Source organism: Balaenoptera borealis (assembly GCF_965194805.1).
Source record: "Balaenoptera borealis genome assembly, chromosome: 13".
NCBI classification, from domain to species: domain Eukaryota; kingdom Metazoa; phylum Chordata; class Mammalia; order Artiodactyla; family Balaenopteridae; genus Balaenoptera; species Balaenoptera borealis.
Genome location: NC_138870.1, coordinates 23,627,970 through 23,646,291, shown reverse-complemented (window position 1 = coordinate 23,646,291; position 18,322 = coordinate 23,627,970). Strand labels below are relative to the sequence as shown.

Sequence of the window (18,322 nt, the reverse complement as noted above, 5' to 3'; positions counted from 1 at the left end):
AAGAATGAAAAGAAATGAAGACAGCCTAAGAGACCTCTGGGACAATATTAAACGCAACAACATTCGCATTATAGGGGTCCAAGAAGGAGAAGAGAGAGAGAAAGGACCCGAGGAAATATTTGAAGAGATTATAGTCGAGAACTTCCCTAACATGGGAAAGGAAATAGCCACCCAAGTCCAGGAAGCGCAGCGAGTCCCATACAGGATAAATGCAAGGAGAAACACGCTGCGACACAGTAATCAAATTGGCAAAAATTAAAGAAAAAGAAAAATTATTGAAAGCAGCAAGGGAAAAATGACAAATAACATACAAGGGAACTCCCATAAGGTTAACAGCTGATTTCTCAGCAGAAACTCTACAAGTCAGAAGGGAGTGGCATGATATACTTAAAGTGATGAAAGGGAAGAACCTACAACCAAGATTACTCTACCGGGCAAGGATCTCATTCAGATTCAATGGAGAAATCAAAAGCTTTACAGACAAGCAAAAACTAAGAGAATTCAGCACCACCAAACCAGCTCTAAAACAAATGCTAAAGGAACTTCCCTAAGTGGGAAACAAAAGAGAAGAAAAGGACCTACAAAAACAAAGCCAAAACAATTAAGAAGATGGTCATAGGAACATACATATTGATAATTACCTTAAACGTGAATGGATTAAATGCTCCAACCAAAAGACACAGGCTTGCTGAATGGATACAAAAACAAGACCCACATATATGCTGTCTACAAGAGACCCACTTCAGACCTAGGGACACATTCAGACTGAAAGTGAGGGCATGGAAAAAGATATTCCATGAAAATGGAAATCAAAAGAGAGCTGGAGTAGCAATACTCATATCAGATAAAATAGACTTTAAAATAAAGAATGCTACAAGAGACAAGGAAGGACACTACATAATGATCAAGGGATCAATCCAAGAAGAAGATATAACAATTATAAGTATATATGCACCCAACATAGGAGCACCTCAATACATAAGGCAACTGCTAACAGCTATAAAAGAGGAAATCGACAGTAATACAATAATAGTGGGGGACTTTAACACCTCACTTACACCAATGGACAGATCATCCAAAATGAAAATAAATAAGGAAACAGAAGCTTTAAATGACACAATAGACCAGATAGATTTAATTGGTATTTATAGGACATTCCATCCAAAAACAGCAGATTACACTTTCTTCTCAAGTGCTGATGGAACATTCTCCAGGATATATCACATCTTGGGTCACACATCAAGCCTCAGTAAATTTAAGAAAATTGAAATCATATCAAGCATCTTTTCTGACCACAACACTATGAGATTAGAAATGAATTACAGGGAAAAAAACGTAAAAAACCCAAACACATGGAGGCTAAACAATACGTTACTAAATAACCAAGAGATCACTGAAGAAATCAAAGAGGAAATCAAAAAATACCTAGAGACAAATGACAATGAAAACACAATGATCCAAAACCTATGGGATGCATCAAAAACAGTTCTAAGAGGGAAGTTTATAGCTATACAAGCCTACCTCAAGAAACAAGAAAAATCTGAAATAAACAATCTAATCTTACACCTAAAGGAACTAGGGAAAGAAGAACAAACGAAACCCAAAGTTAGCAGAAGGAAAGAAATCATAAAGATCAGAGCAGAAATAAATGAAATAGAAGCAAAGATCAATAAAACTAAAAGCTGGTTCTTTGAGAAGATAAACAAAATTGATAAACCATTAGTCAGACTCGTCAAGAAAAAGAGGGAGAGGACTCAAATCAATAAAATTAGAAATGAAAAAGGAGAAGTTACAACAGACACCGCAGAAATACAAAGCATCCTAAGAGACTACTACAAGCAACTCTAGGTCAACAAAATGGACAACCTGGAAGAAATGGACAAATTCTTAGAAAGGTATAACCTTCCAAGACTGAACCAGGAAGAAAAGGCAAATATGAACAGACCAATCACAAGTAATGAAATTGAAAACGTGATTAAAAATCATCCAACAAACAAAAGTCCAGGACCAGATGGCTTCACAGGTGAATTCTATCAAACATTTAGAGAAGAGCTAACACACATCCTTCTCAAACTCTTCCAAAAAATTGCAGAGGAAGGAACACTCCCAAACTCATTCTATGAGGCCACCATCACCCTGATACCAAAACCAGACAAAGATACTACAAAAAAAGAAAATTACAGACCAATATCACTGATGAATATAGATGCAAAAATCCTCAACAAAATACTAGGAAACAGAATCCAACAACACATTAAAAGGATCATACACCATGATCAAGTGGGATTTATCCCAAGGATGCAAGGATCCTTCAATATATGCAAATCAATTAATGTGATACACCATATTAACAAATTGAAGAATAAAAACCATATGATCATCTCAATAGATGCAGAAAAAGCTTTTGACAAAATTCAACACCCATTTATGATAAAAACCCTCCTGAAAGTGGGCATAGAGGGAACCTACCTCAACATAATAAAGGCCATACACGACAAACCCACAGCAAACATCATTCTCAATGGTGAAAAACTGAAAGCATTTCCTCTAAGATCAGGAACAAGTCAAGGATGTCCACTCTCACCACTATTATTCAACATAGTTTTGGAAGTCCTAGCCATGGCAATCAGAGAAGAAAAAGAAATAAAAGGAATACAAATTGGAAAAGAAGAAGTAACACTGTCACTGTTTGCAGGTGACATGATACTATACACAGAGAATCCTAAAAATGCCACCAGAAAACTACTCTAGCTAATCAATGAATTTGGTAAAGTTGCAGGATACAAAATTAATGCACAGAAATCTCTTGCATTCCTATACACTAATGATGAAAAATCTGAAAGAGAAATTAAGGAAACACTCCCATTTACCATTGCAACAAAAAGAATAAAATACCTAGGAATAAACCTACCTAGGGGACAAAAGACCTGTATGCAGAAAGCCATAAGACACTGATGAAAGAAATTAAAGATGATACCAACAGATGGAGAGATATAACATGTTCTTGGATTGGAAGAATCAATATTGTGAAAATGACTATACTACCCAAAGCAATCTACAGATTCAATGCAATCCTTATCAAATTACCAATGGCATTTTTTACAGAACTAGAACAAATCATCTTAAAATTTGTATGGAGACACAAAAGACCCCGAATAGCCAAAGCAGTCTTGAGGGGAAAAAAAGGAGCTGGAGGAATCAGACTCCCTGACTTCAGACTATACTACAAAGCTACAGTAATCAAGACAATATGGTACTGGCACAAAAACAGAAACATAGATCAATAGAACAAGATAGAAAGCCCAGAGATAAACCCACGCACCTATGGTCAACTAATCTATGATGAAGGAGGCAAAGATATACAATGGAGAAAAGACAGTCTCTTCAATAAGTGGTGCTGGGAAAACTGGACAGCTACATGTAAAAGAATGAAATTAGAACACTCCCTAACACCATACAGAAAAGTAAACTCAAAATGGATTAAAGACCTAAATGTAAGACTGGACACTATATAACTCTTTGAGGAAAACGTAGGAAGAACACTCTTTGACATAAATCACAGCAAGATCTTTTTTGATCCACCTCCTAGAGTAATGGAAATACAAACAAAAATAAACAAATGGGACCTAACGAAACTTCAAAGCTTTTGCACAGCAAAGGAAACCATAAACAAGATGAAAAGACAACCCTCAGAATGGGAGAAAATATTTGCAAACGAATCAATGGACAAAGGATTAATCTTCAAAATATATAAACAGCGTATGCAGCTCAATATTAAAAAGACAAACAACCCAATGCAAAAGTGGGCAGAAGAGCTAAATAGACATTTCTCCAAAGAAGACATACAGATGGACCACAGGCACATGAAAAGCTGCTGAACATCACTAATTATTAGAGAAATGCAAATCAAAACTACAATGAGGTATCACCTCACACCAGTTAGAATGGGCAGCATCAGAAAATCTACAAACAACAAATACTGGAGAGGGTGTGGAGAAAAGGGAACCCTCTTGCACTGTTGGTGGGAATGTAAACTGATACAGCCACTATGGAGAACAGTATGGAGGGTCTTTAACAAAGTAAAGATAGAATTACCATATGACCCAGCAATTCCACTACCGGGCATATATCCAGAGAAAATCATAATTCAAAAAGACACATGCACCCCAATGTTCATTGCTGCACTATTTACAATAGCCAGGACATGGAAGCAACCTAAATGCCCATTGACAGACAAATGGATAAAGAAGTTGTGGTACATATATACAATGGAATATTACTCAGCCATAAAAAGGAATGAAATTGGGTCATTTGTTGAGGCATGGATGGATCTAGAGACTGCCATACAGAGTGAAGTAAGTCAGAAAGAGAAATCAAACATCATATATTAACGCATATATGTGGAACCTAGAAAAATGGTACAGATGAACTGGTTTGCAGGGCAGAAATAGAGACACAGATGTAGAGAACAAACGTATGGACACCAAGGGGGGAAAGCAGCAGGGGGGTGGGGGTGGTGGTGTGAAGAATTGGGAGATTGGGATTGACATATATACACTGATGTGGATAAAATTGATGACTAATAAGAACCTGCTGTATAAAAAAAAAATAAAATAAAAATCAAAATTTCAAAAAAAGAAAATCCTCTCATCCCAAGAATTCTTTAGACGTTTACCTAAATACTGGGGTCATGGGCCTCAATCCTCACAAACTAATTATTTACAATCAGCTCCACAGGGTAGATTCATGTGCAATTGACTCCATGATTTTAAAAAGAGAAAAACAAACAAAAACAACCCAAACACTGCCTTAATCCACAGGGTATCTTCAAAATCCTTTATGAGGGCTTCCCTGGTGGCGCAGTGGTTGAGAATCTGCCTGCTAATGCAGGGAACACGGGTTCGAGCCCCGGTCTGGGAAGATCCCACATGCCACGGAGCAGCTGGGCCCGTGAGCCACAACTACTGAGCTTGCGCGTCTGGAGCCTGTGCCCCGCAACGGGAGGGGCCGCGATAGTGAAAGGCCCGCGCACTGTGATGAAGAGCGGTCCCCGCACCGCGATGAAGAGTGGCCCCCGCTTGCCGCAACTAGAGAAAGCCCTCTCACGAACCGAAGACCCAACACAGCCAAAAATAAATAAATAAATAAATAAATAAAGTAGCTATAAAATTAAAAAAAAAAACATCAGTAGATTCAAGTGACTATGAAATTCTATATATAGATTTTAAAAAAAAAAGGCATAATTAAAAAAAAAAAATCCTTTATGAAATTTTTCTTCCACAAGTTGCCGGCTGGGTCTCTCAACTTGGTATCTTGCTGGCTTAGTTTGAATTCTCACAGATGCTGATCCTGAGACAAGGATTTGAGTATAAGAAGTGTATTTGAGAGGTGCTCCCAGGGAACTCTGGCAGGGAAGTGAGACAGGGAAGACAGAGAAGCTAATAATAGATACATTTTTCAACAAGCCCCCACTTTGGGAAACTAAAGCTTAACCTATTGGGGCATTCTGGGAAAAAAATGTAGAACAAGAACCGCAGTTATGCAGCTTGAACGGCCTCAAGGAGAAGAGAGCAAGAATATTTATCCATCAGCTCCCCTCAGTCAGTGGAGGAGGGACCCTCTGGGGAGCACTGACTCCCCAGCACTGGAGGTCCGCCCCTTGCTGGCACGGGCAGAACTGTCTCTAAGGACCAGAGAAAGAGGTCAAGCAGAGAGTCAGGAGTATTGGACTCTGGAAGCCAAGGGGCATGACAGGATGCCACATCTTGTTGCACAAGAAGCCCACGGATTACTGATTATCTTACCAAGATAAATTTAAGAAATACCTGAGACACTTGGTAACAATCATCCATCCTTATCAGCGTTTGATTTCACAAGTGGAGATACATGAACAATCTTAACCCCATTTTAAAAGCTGTTTCAAAATTTGAATCCATGGCATTTATGTTGGAATCATGGTAGAAATCATGTTTTTAATGCCAATCATGTTTTTAAAAAACTTTTTATTATGGAAAAATCTCAAATATTCACAAAATCACGGAGAATAATATAATGAAGCCCCACTTGAGCAACTCATAGCCGATCTTGAGAAATGGCCTTTCCATAAATCTTAATTTTTATTTTATTTGGTTGTGCTGGGTCTTAGCTGTGGCTGGCAGGCTCCTTAGTTGCGGCATGTGGGCTCCTTAGTTGTGGAAGGAGGGCTCCTTAGTTGCGGCTCGCCGGCTCTTTAGTTGCAGCATGTGAACTCTTAGTTGCGGCATGTGTGTGGGATCTAGTTCCTTGACCACAGATCGAACCTAGGCCCCCTGCATTGGGAGTGCAGAGCCTTAACCACTGCGTCACCAGGGAAGCCCCTTAAATTTATTTTCAATTAGCATTAAAAGAGCTGCTTTCTAGTCTCTCTTCTTTTAACTTTAAATATAACGAAGGCAAAAGTAGGAAAGAAAAAATAAGTGATTGCCAGGGCTAGTTTGGGGGAGAGATGAATAGACAGAGCACAGAGGATTTTTAGGGCAGTGAAAATACTCTGTATGATATTATAACGATGGATGTATGTAATTATACATTTGTCCAAACCCACAGAATGTACAACACCAAGAGTGAACCCTAAGGTAAACTAACAGACTTTGGGTGATTGTGATGTGTCAATGTAGGTTTCATCCTTGTTTTAAAAAATATATATGGCATTCTGGGTGGGAGATGTTGATAATAGGGGAAGCTATACATGTGTGAGGGCAAGGGGTACATGGGAAATCTCTGTACCTCTCTCTCGATTTTGTTGTAAACCTAAAACTGCTCTAAAAAATAGTCTTAAGCAATAATTTAAAATTTTAAATGGAATTGGCATGTCCTGGTAAAAGGGAAGAAAAACACCTTTACTAACTACAGGCTTTCTTCATTAATAGGGAGTGGTCTTAAAACATAGTGAATTCCATTGGCTAATTAGTATTGGAAAAAACAATGTAGTAGCAACTCTATGCAAAAGATAATCATTTCACTTGACAGACACTGCCTTTGGTTAAAGTAAAATACAAAACTGTCTCATGAGTGGGAAGCCATCCATGTGGCCAATCAGGGTTACATTCTGCAGTTACCTCATCAGGGCCCAGGCATCTGTCTATACGTCTGTCTACGTACACTGCTCCCCAACTTCCAACTCTTCCACTGTGGGGACTGGCCCCGCTGACGGTTAACACAAGCCCTCATCACCTTAGGCCAAATCGACCTCATGCAAAGCACAGAGCTTTGGAGTATTAAGTGAATACCTGGTCAAGTACTTGAGCAGATTAAAAAGTCCTCTTTGAAAACATACTTGGCTCTAACTGCAGGCATCTGTGTGGCCCAGCTTGGCGTGGGGATGAGCATCTGTGTGTGGGCGGGGGTACATTCCCACAACAGGAGCCGACCCCCTTGCTGTGTGTCTGCTGCAGAAATCATCTAGAATGGATCTCTCCCATTAATAACCTTTGGCATCTAGGAAGCTACTCTAATAGGCGGCATGGCATAGTGGAAAGAAGACAGATTTTAAAGCCAGATTCCTGATTCTGCCACTTTCTATGTGACTTCAGACAAGTTACAAAACCTTTTTCGGCTTCTGGTTTTTCTCATTTGCAAGACTGGGATGGTTTGCACAGGATTGTTATGAAAATTAAATTAGGTACTTATGCAAAGTGCTTGGCACACAGATTTTAAATACATACGGATTCTCTTTCTTGCTCTTTTATTTTCCCTCTCTTCTTTCTGAGCCACAAATAACAGCTTACACATAGTGAGCGCTTACTAGGAGCCAAGCACTGCCTTAGCTGCATGTAATCCTAACCACACTCCCGTGAGGTGCTATTAGTCGAGCCATTGTATCAGTCTGCTCGGGCTGCTATACAAAATACCACAGACTGGTGGCTTAAACAATAGGAATTTATTTTCTCAAAGTTCTGGGGGCTAGAGGTCCATGATCAAGGTGTTGGAAGGCTTGGTTTCCCCTGAGGCCTCTCTCACTGCATCCTCAGGTGGCCTCCTCTGCGTGTATGCACCCCTGGTATCTTCTCCTGACAGATACCAGTCACACCGGATTAGGGCCCCACTCTTATGACCTCCCTTAGCCTTTATTACCTCTTTAAAGGCCCTGTCTCCAAATACAGTCACATTGGGAATAAGGCCTTCTACATGTGGATTTAGGGGAAACACAATTCAGTCCACCCACCCATTTTCCATATATTGAGAGGAACTTGCCTAACGTCGCACAGTTGTTAAGCAGCAGACCTGACATTAGAACTTTATTGAATTCAGAGCCCAGGCCCTGTCCACTCTGTCCTAAAGCCTGTCCACCAGCATGGCTATTGTGAAGCAGGGCCTAGTATAAGAACCTGGGACAATGGAGGGACTTACAGATATTTCAGTTTCTTTAATGCATCACAGAATTCAACTATAAATTAGCTCCAATTGACCATTTACCAGATATCCTTGAAATATCTGTATTTTCCCAGCAGGATTATCAATATTTATTTCAAAGGAAAGAAACTTTCCCTGCCTCTCTTATACATCTCTAAAACTTATAATTTAAAAAACAATCCTTTTAGAAACCACATGGAAGGACTAAAGTTTGATTATTACATTCTTCAAGAATGCTGCTTGGATTCTTTTTTTTTTTAAACCTATGACTATACACATGTGTTTTTGCTTAAGATTCAGTATTTACAAGACTGCTTTGGAATGCTATCACAGTACCATGTAGTTTCACAGAAGATATCTCACTTTCCTTTTGGTATCTTTACAAAGGGTTAAAAGGCCAGACACAGAAAGCATTATACCTCTAAGATTATTATTAGTGACTGACTGTATATATTCAGTCATGTGCTGTCCTAGAATTTGACAAAAAACGAAATGAAAACTCTAAGGTAAAAGAAAGAATGAGCCCAGACAAGGTAGAGTCCTACCACCGATTTGTGACCCGTAGTTCCGTATTTCAAGATAAACTGTAAAATGCCAACTTAATAAACATACATTTATTTTCAGCAAGGCCAAGATTCCTTTGGTTTCCACTGCAGAGCCTTTTCAGATTTACTTATTGGAATTCTGGTAGAGAAAAATGATCCAAGCTGTTTCCCATCCTAGTCAGCTGGGGCCCGCATAACAAAGCACTACAGGCTGAGTGGCTTAAATGACAGAAGTTTATTTCCTCACAGTTCTGGAGGCTGGAGCTCCGAGATCAGGAGGGCAGCATAGCTGAGTTCTGGTGGGGACTCTCATCCTAGCTCGCAGACAGCTCCCATCTTGCTGTGTGCTCACAGACAGCAAACTCTCTGGGGTCTCCTCTTAGAAGGAAGGCCTCACCCTCATGACCTCACCTAAACGTAATTATCTCCCAAAGGTCCCATCTCCAAATCCTACCACACTGGACTTCAACATATGGATTTTAGGGGACATAATTCAGTCCATGGTATTTGCTCAAAATGTCTTGGGGGAAAAAAATCTCAAAATGTGTTTAAATTGCTTCTTTGGTGAAAGAAAAACACTATAATGTAGACTAATTCACTGGATTCTTAATTGTTCTTGTAGGCTGAAGAGCAATGATGTGGGCAGTGAATCAGGAACAAAGGGCGAGAGGATGGTCACTTGTGCCTTCAGTAAATGTTTCAGTGCCTACTGTGTGCCAGGCATCATGGAAAGAGACATGAAGCTCTCAGTTCAGTGTGGGAGGCAAACAAAAAAATAATAATGATTTCGATACAGTGTGGAAAGGGCCGTGATATAAGAGATGCTCAGGACTATTAATGGATCAGCAAAAGCGGGTACTGGGGACTCAAGCCAACCAGCAAGGGGAGGGTGTCAGGGAAGATTTCCTGGAAGGAGGTGTTGCCTGTGCTTTAATGGTCCAGGATGTGCCAATGGGCTTGCATTCTCCATTCCTTCCAGCAGGATGCCCTGGTGCTGCTGTTGGCACCCTGTTTTGGAGATCTGAGTCTGGGAAGCCTCCAGGGCCACAGGCTTGACAGGCACCAATCTTTTCTTCCATACTGGGCACTTGTCAATTCAGGATTAAACCTTCATTATGGTGGAGAAGCACATCACCAAGCTGTCCTCTTAAATCTTTCATATCTCCACTGATCATCCTGTAGCCTTCCTTATTTGGGGACAGATCTTTTGAAATGTTTCTGTGAGGTTCTCCTAGCTGGTCTACATGTCTTGACCTTCCTGTGGTCTTAATATGAAGTCCTAAGGGGGGCAGACCCAGGGTGTCTGATTTAGTACTTCGTAAGTTACTGCGGTGATGGCAATGGTCACTTGGCTCCCACTGGACCTCATATAACATGAAAACAATCTTTCTCACTACCAGGTGAGGGGTCTACTAAAAGTACAGAGATGTTCCTAGGGGTATCCTGTGACTCATCTACTACTTCTCTAATCTCTAAAGCAATGGCCTTCAAACATTATTTTGCATGCTATAAAAAAACTGTAAGCACCCTTCATGTGCATATATTATATACATCTACTTTTGTACTAATATATTATGTGTATTATCAACACAAAACTAAAATTTTAAATACAAGAGAAAAAGAGGAAAAACAAGGTTTTAAGAACAAATTTTATTAGTGGTAAAACTTTTCTGTTCTTTAAAAATTATAATACATATTATTTAATGCATCAGTATAATTAATTATGCCTTATTATTGTTTAAAACCATGTTTTAACACATTGTGAAACAGTGATTTGAGATCTGGTTCTAAATCTAATGTCTTATTCTATTTTATCTTTTTTTTTTTTTTTAAAGAGAGCAGCCTGTGCCAATGCCCAGACAACAAAGGGAAAACATGTTTTTTATTTTGTTTGCTTCTTTGACCATGAAGCTTTAAACTTATTTATTTATTTTTGGCTGTGTTGGGTCTTCGTTTCTGTGCGAAGGCTTTCTCTAGTTGTGGTGAGCGGGGGCCACTCTTCATCGCGGTGCACGGGCCTCTCACTGTCGCGGCCTCTCTTGTTGCGGAGCACAGGCCCCAGACGTGCAGGCTCAGTAGTTGTGGCTCACAGGCCCAGCCGCTCCGCGGCATGTGGGATCCTCCCAGACCAGGGCTCGAACCCGTATCCCCTGCACTGGCAGGCAGATTCTCAACCACTGCGCCACCAGGGTAGCCCTAGTTTCTTTATCTTTATAGCACTAATCGCTCAGCAAGGTTTTTGTTTTGTTCACTGCTCTGGCCCTAGAGTATAGAACAGGGTTTGGCCCATAGTGTGTACTTAATAAACATTTATTGAAAAAAATTATTTTTGACCATGATACCGTATAATGGTGTGTTGTTGTACATCCCTTCCCTACTCCAATGACCCCATGTTGGTAGCTTGAAATTAGCCATACTGTGATGATTTACACCACAGAAATTGGCAAAGCTACAAATTGGGGCTTGATTTACTGGTTTTTTTCCTGCCTATGAAAGCAATGGACAAAATGTTAATAATGAAGATTTAACTTAAAGGTGCATTGTGTCTATAGTTGTTATATAGTGAATAGCACCAAAAAATTGAGTAAATAATCTTCCAGTATTAAAAAACTACTATTTCAGCAAAGTCACTCATATCATTAAAAAAATGAGTGAAGTTCTGAAAATATGTCTTCATGGTTTCACTTTTATCTTTTTTAATTGAAGTATAGCCAAATTTCACCAACTAATATTACTATTTAGAATTACTTCCTTTTAGAATTTTTTCTATAGTTATTATAGTAATTGAAATCATAGTGTATACTCTGCATTATTTGCGTATCATTGTGATAACTTTACAGTGTTATTACAAATTCCTTATAAATGATTCTAATGGTTGCATAATATACCATCATGTAGCTGTCAAAGCTACTTAACCACTCTTATGTTGTTGGAATCTATGTTTGTTTTTATTTTTTCACCATCATATATATGTATTGTGCTTTTATCTATGTGTATAAATCTTTATCTACTGGTTATTTCTTTTCATCTTCTAGTTATTTCTTTTTTTTTAATTGGAGTATAGTTGATTTACAATGTTGTGTTAGTTTCAGGTGTACAGCAAAGTGATATATATATATAGATATAGATATAGATATAGATACATTCTTTTTCAGATTCTTTTCCCTTATAGGTCATTACAAAATACTGAGTATAGTTCCCAGCTCTATACAGTAGGTCCTTGTTGTTTATCTGTTTTATATATCGTAGTGTGTATCTGTTAATCCCAAACTCCTAATTTATCCCCGCCCCACTTCCCCTTTGGTAACCATAAGTTTGTTTTCTATGCCTGTGGGTCTCTGTTTTGGACATAGATTCTTTTGTATCATTTCTTTTCAGATTCCACATATAAGTGATATCATATGATATTGGTCTTTGTCTGGCTTACTTCACTTAGTATGATAATCTCTAGGTCCATCCATGTTACTACAAATGGCATTATTTCATTCCTTTTTATGGCTGAGTAATATTCCATTGTATATATGTACCACATCTTCTTTATCCATTCATCCGTCCATAGACATTTAGGTTGCTTCCATGTCTTGGCTATTGTAAACAGTGCTGTTATGAACACAGGGGTGCACGTATCTTTTTGAAATATCATTTTCTCCAGATATATGCCCAGGAGTGGGATCCCTGGATCATATGGTAACTCTATTTTTAGTTTTTTAAACTAAACTTTTATCTTACTTATTAATGTAAAGGAAAATATGAACCAACATCCATATCAGAACTCTACTCAGAGAGCTGGTTGTTAAACACTGCCCAGCACACCACTGTCCCAGCCCCTGTGGGTCCCCAGATCTGGCCCCAGCTTCCTCTCTTCCTAATGCCATCTTCCACATCTAGGATGCAGTCACACTGGTCTTTGTTGAGCCCCCAGATACCAGGTTCTTCCTACCTCCAGGTCTCTATACTTATCTTTCTGTCGGGAATTTCTTCCCATAGATTTTTGCACAGCTGACGCCTTCTCATCTTTCTGGTCTCAGCTCAAATGTCCCCTAAGAGAGGCCTTCTCTGAGTACTGTAAAGTAACTCCTTCTTCCTAGTCCCTATCCTCATTATCTCATTTTATTGACTTCATTGCACTTTCCTAAAATATTAATTTATATGTTTTTTTAAAAATTAATCTCTTAAATTCAACATCATTGATGGTTCCAACGTGTACTTTTTTTTTTTTTTAATGTATTGTTTATTTATTTATTTATGGCTGTGTTGGGTCTTCGTTTCTGTGCGAGGGCTTTCTCTAGTTGTGGCAAGCGGGGGCCACTCTTCATCACGGTGCGCGGGCTTTCACCGTCGCGGCCTCTCTTGTTGCGGAGCACAGGCTCCAGACGCGCAGGCTCAGCAGTTGTGGCTCACGGGCCCAGCCGCTCCGCGGCACATGGGATCCTCCCAGACCAGGGCTCGAACCCGTGTCCCCTGCATTGGCAGGCAGACTCTCAACCACTGCGCCACCAGGGAAGCCCAATTTATATGTTAATTGACTGCTTCCTGTCCCAGTAATAGGAAGTTCACTAGAGCCATGATTTGTCTGCCTGTTTCCAGTGTGTATTTTGCATTTGATACAGTGCCCGGCACACAGTAGGCACTCAATGAATAACTGACTGACCAAAATCTATTTAATTAGACTATTATGTCAGGCAACGATCTCAGGCTTATTTCTATCACTGTTCCGTAAGAATAGCCAATATGTAGTAATCTTGTTGGAAACAAGATTGTGATAGAAGCTGTGGGAAAATGCAGGTGGGGGAGGACTCTACACCCACAGAACTTCAGCACCAGTCTCCGGCACTGCTGCCCAGGGCACCCCCTCTTCCTCTACTCTTTCTTGCCCTTTCCTCCTCTTGTGTTCCCAAAGAATCTCATACTTGACACAAGAGTTTAAAGCAGTGGTTCTCAAAAAGAATAGAGAGGTTGCAACCTACGCGGTTGCAAGGTTTAGAAACAAAGAGTAAGACGCTAGGCCAGGGGGCAGAGGGTGAGACCAGGTTTTACAGAAGTAAAATGGTTATCCTGGATACTAGCCATGCACCACAGCAAAGAGATGACTGAAGTATTAGTACCAAATAAGTCCATGTGGAAACTCTTTTCTTCACAGAAGGAGAGAGAAATTAATCTCGTAGTCTTTAAAACACATACAAAACTTGATAATGTTAGCCTCTACTCAATTTATAACTTGCATCAAACATCACAGAGATTTCAGCCATGTTAAGGTAGTTGTGTTGGCTGCCAAGGTTTTCTCTCATATGGACTGCTGGGTAGGTTAGGTGATTCACTTATGGTTGGATCTACTTAACACGGTCTTGGTTCACCAGAACCAGAACTATTTAGATAAATAAATGCTTTTGGCCTCAATTATTTGCCTTGACCATTCAGCTTATTTTTTTTTCTTGTATAGAAAATATTTAGGACGTTTAATTTTATATCCATGCCTCAAATCACTTGACATTTCAAAAGGACAATACCTTTCTTCTTTGAGTTGAGTAAGCATTCGTGCTCTTCTTTAACAGAGATTTTACAACTCTTGATTCGACAGAAAAAGGATCGTCTTGAGCCAGAATACACACAACTCCTTCTGGTGTGGAAATTACTGTGAGCTTGCAAACCAGCTTTCATAATGCAAAGAGGTAAGAGAATAGGTAGAAAATAATATTTTCAAATAATTTTGAAATCTATATCCTAACATTTTCTGGTCATCTATTACTTGAGAAATGGTTATTGACATCATTATACAGTAAACCCCAAAGTGAAACATACCAAAAAAATGTATTTGTCAAGCAATCACATTTTGATAACTTATAATCACTTGAAATTTATCTTTATATTTTTCCCCAGGGGGGCAGATAGTAAAGATAATTTAAATGAAATACAAATTAAATGAAAAAAAACCTTAACTAAAACAGTAATCAGTAGCATAAAGCATTATTATTTTTATATTATAAATAATTATTAGGCAATAAGCATTTTCAGAGAAGAGAAGTATTTCTGGAGAAGATAAAGAATATGTATACTTCTCAAGCACAATTATACAAGGTCTTTCACATTGAGTAGACCTAACTAACACTTTTAAGAAAGAGAATAATTGTCCCTCAGCATACAACTAAATAATAAAAAAACTCCAGCAATTTTTTTATCCCAAATGATACTTTCCTATAAAGATTTTATTAGCATATGAAAAATAGAGAATATGAAGTAATCACATTTTCCCCAAAGCATCTTCAGATGAATGTATTTGTTTCTATATACGTGTACAAATACATGAATTCTCTATGTAGTTATATTGTTTTTTTAAACTGAGGTTGATGATTATAAAGTTTACTAAATAATTCTCCTCTTGATAAAACCATAATTAGCTAATGTTTTCAAAACACTGTACAGCTGTACTCTGAAGTAATAATTACATTTACATAAAATGGTAAGAATGCTGAAATGAGTACTTACTTTCGGCATCTATTAGCTTCTCTCTTGGTGAAATGTCAGAGGAGGAAAGTTGTTCCTTTACTTCGGCAACATCTTTTGGATGTAAGAAGTCAAATAAGCTTTGTCCAGTCAAACTAGCCTATTTATAAGGTAGATGATCATTGAAAATCAGAATCATGTCATTTCTACCTTTCCTCATACAGACATAGGATACTCTTTCTTTGGTTTAAAGTGGCTTTTTCTTAAGCTCAGGTACATTTACTGTACTGGGTGACCTTAGCTTGGTCAGTGTTAAAAACAGTGATACGTGTAGACAGAAAAAAATACATGCACACAGACCCATAACTGGATACACACAAACCACATACACACACCTAATAACTAACATTCTATTTATTCTTGTTACTCTTGGTAACATCCCCAATTCACATGTTACTTCAAGGCCTATTATTATTTACTTTACACTTTAACCATTAGTAAAAGAGATTATATTACAGTATAATATAGAAGTCAGAGAATACCTGTGATTTTTATGGTGTAACTCAAATTTACCATACTGTTTACAAATAATTACCATACTGTTGATAACGCAAATCCAACCTGGAATACGTCTCATTTGGCATTCCACTTCTCCCCACATGCACAGCATTCCTCAGCCCATGACTTCGCTTGCATGGTCTCATCACCTGGAATTCATTACCTCTTCTCTATGAACTCAGCTCCCTGGCTGATCCAGCCAACTGCCTTTTACTCCCTGAATTCCAAGATTCCTTCTCCCAACCTGAAATGTCTTCCTCCCTTTCTCTGCTCATCTTAAAGCCTAGGAGACATTCTACCTCACATGTGAAGCCCACAGTGATCACCCCTCTTCTGAACTTCTTTATTACCCAAGCAGACATTCCTATAGAAGGTAAAAAAATGGACCAGCTCATCCAAGTGGCCTGGAGTGCTTGGCGGTTAGATATCGCTATCAAAAACAAAACTAAACAAAAGAAAAAAAACACTAGCAATCTGATTTATATATCAGTCTATTGTGTGATTGGCTAAGATAAGTCTATACCCAGAACTGCTTCAGAGCAGATCAGTTTTTTTTTTTAATTGAAGTACAGTTGATTTACAATGTTGTGCCAATCTCTGCTGTTATAGACAAATCAGATTTCTGAAGCTGAAAAGCTGAAGACCAGACCCTGTACCATGGGGATCCCAAAGTCCTCCTGAGCAGTCAGTGAGTCTCTTGAATGGTCTCTGAAATGCAAAGTCAGTGTCCAGTGGGACTGGCCTCCATGTTACTAATTTGGAACTTAAGAGCTACCTTGAATTGTCAAGTATCTTGGTGTGTATGTATGTGTGTGATGTTCTCTATTTCCAATTAGAAGATAGAAAAATCAAGTCTTGCCCTGCTTTTGTGTCCCCACCTATAACCAGCTGCATGATTCATTTGGTTTTCACTCCCTTTGTATGTAGGTTCATAATATCTTTTTCTGTTATTTAACTCATTATCTATGAATGCCTTCTATGTCTCCAAATTTTCAAGTTTGGGGGGAATACAGGCTGAGATTAATGGGAGTTATTTAAGATTAAAGCTGGGGGCTATCTTATTTCTATATTATTTATTATATCTTTATATATATTATTATTATTATTATTTTACAATGGTGTGTTAGTTTCTGCTTTATAACAAAGTGAATCAGCTATACATATAGATATATCCCCATATCTCTTTCCTCTTGTGTCTCCCTCCCTATCCCACCCCTCTAGGTGGTCACAAAGCACCGAGCTGATCTCCCTGTGCTATGCGGCTGCTTCCCACTAGCTATCGGATTTACATTTGGTAGTCTATATATATCCATGCCACTCTCCCACTTTGTCCCAGCTTATCCTTCCCCCTCCCAGTGTCCTCAGGTCCATTCTGTAGTAGGTCTGCATCTTTATTCCCGTCCTGCCCCTAGGTTCTTCATGACCATTTTTTTTTTTTTAAAGATTCCATATATATGTGTTAGCATACAGTATTTGTTTTCCTCTTTCTGACTTACTTCACTCTGTATGACAGACTCTAGGTCCATCCACCTCACTACAAATAACTCAATTTCGTTTCTTTTTATGGCCGAGTAATATTCCATTGTATATATGTGCCACATCTTCTTTATCCATTCATCTGTTGATGGACACTTAGGTTACTTCCATGTCCTGGCTACTGTAAATAGAGCTATATATATTATTTTTATTATGTATTATATTATTCTATTTCTATTTTAAAGGAGACCACAGGGGCTAGTTTATTCACTCTGTTGGTTTCAGTGCTATAGTTTTTGAGTAACTAGTTTAAATTAAATGGTGTTCAGTAACAAGGAAGCAAATCAATCACACCACTAGTTAAATGAAAGATGTATTTCAGAGTTTGTTAACAGAGCCTAGATCAAAAACTGTTTTGCAGTGTGTATAACTTAATAAATAATAATGCTGTCTCTTGGAGGAAACAGAGAAGGGTGACTAATATTTTTCAGACACTCAAATATATCGTATTTAGTGCTTACATCCTGACAGACAGGTATAATCATAATTTCCACTTTTTACATAGGAGGAAGCTGAGGTTCAGGAAAATGAAATAACTTGCTGAAGGAAGTGAACACTCCTGTCAATAACAAAAATTCATACTTTTTCCACACATCTTCCCATCTCTCTTAGTTCTAACTTAGCAGAAGCCAATCCCACAGCCCAATGGGAAGAAAGAGTTCAGAAAAAGAGCTTCAAGATATGTTTTTTTTACAAAATAAACGTAGTGGGACTTCCCTGGTGGTCCAGTGGTAAAGAATCGCCTTCCAATGCAGGGGACACGGGTTCGATCCCTGGCTGGGGAACTAAGATTCCACATGCCATGGGGCAACTAAGCCCGCGTGCCGCAACTACTGAGTTCGTGCGCCTCA

General features: G+C 38.8%; 1 protein-coding gene across 12 annotated transcripts in view; it reads right to left on the bottom strand.

The window, feature by feature from the left end:
- Nucleotides 1-18,322, bottom strand: part of BMAL2 (basic helix-loop-helix ARNT like 2) — a 98,051-nt gene that overhangs the window by 18,714 nt on the left and 61,015 nt on the right. For 11 of the 12 annotated variants that reach the window (XR_014233665.1, XM_082352175.1, XM_082352171.1 and 8 more), the window contains 2 exons: nt 15,420-15,537; nt 14,444-14,587 (listed from right to left, as the gene is read on the bottom strand). Coding sequence is in view for 11 of the 12 variants with exons in the window: in XM_082352175.1 (XP_082208301.1) it covers nt 14,444-14,587; nt 15,420-15,537 (262 nt within the window). In the remaining variant the exon portion in view is untranslated. The remainder of the gene's footprint in view (nt 1-14,443; nt 14,588-15,419; nt 15,538-18,322) is intronic. The other variant, XM_082352179.1, reaches the window with a different exon arrangement.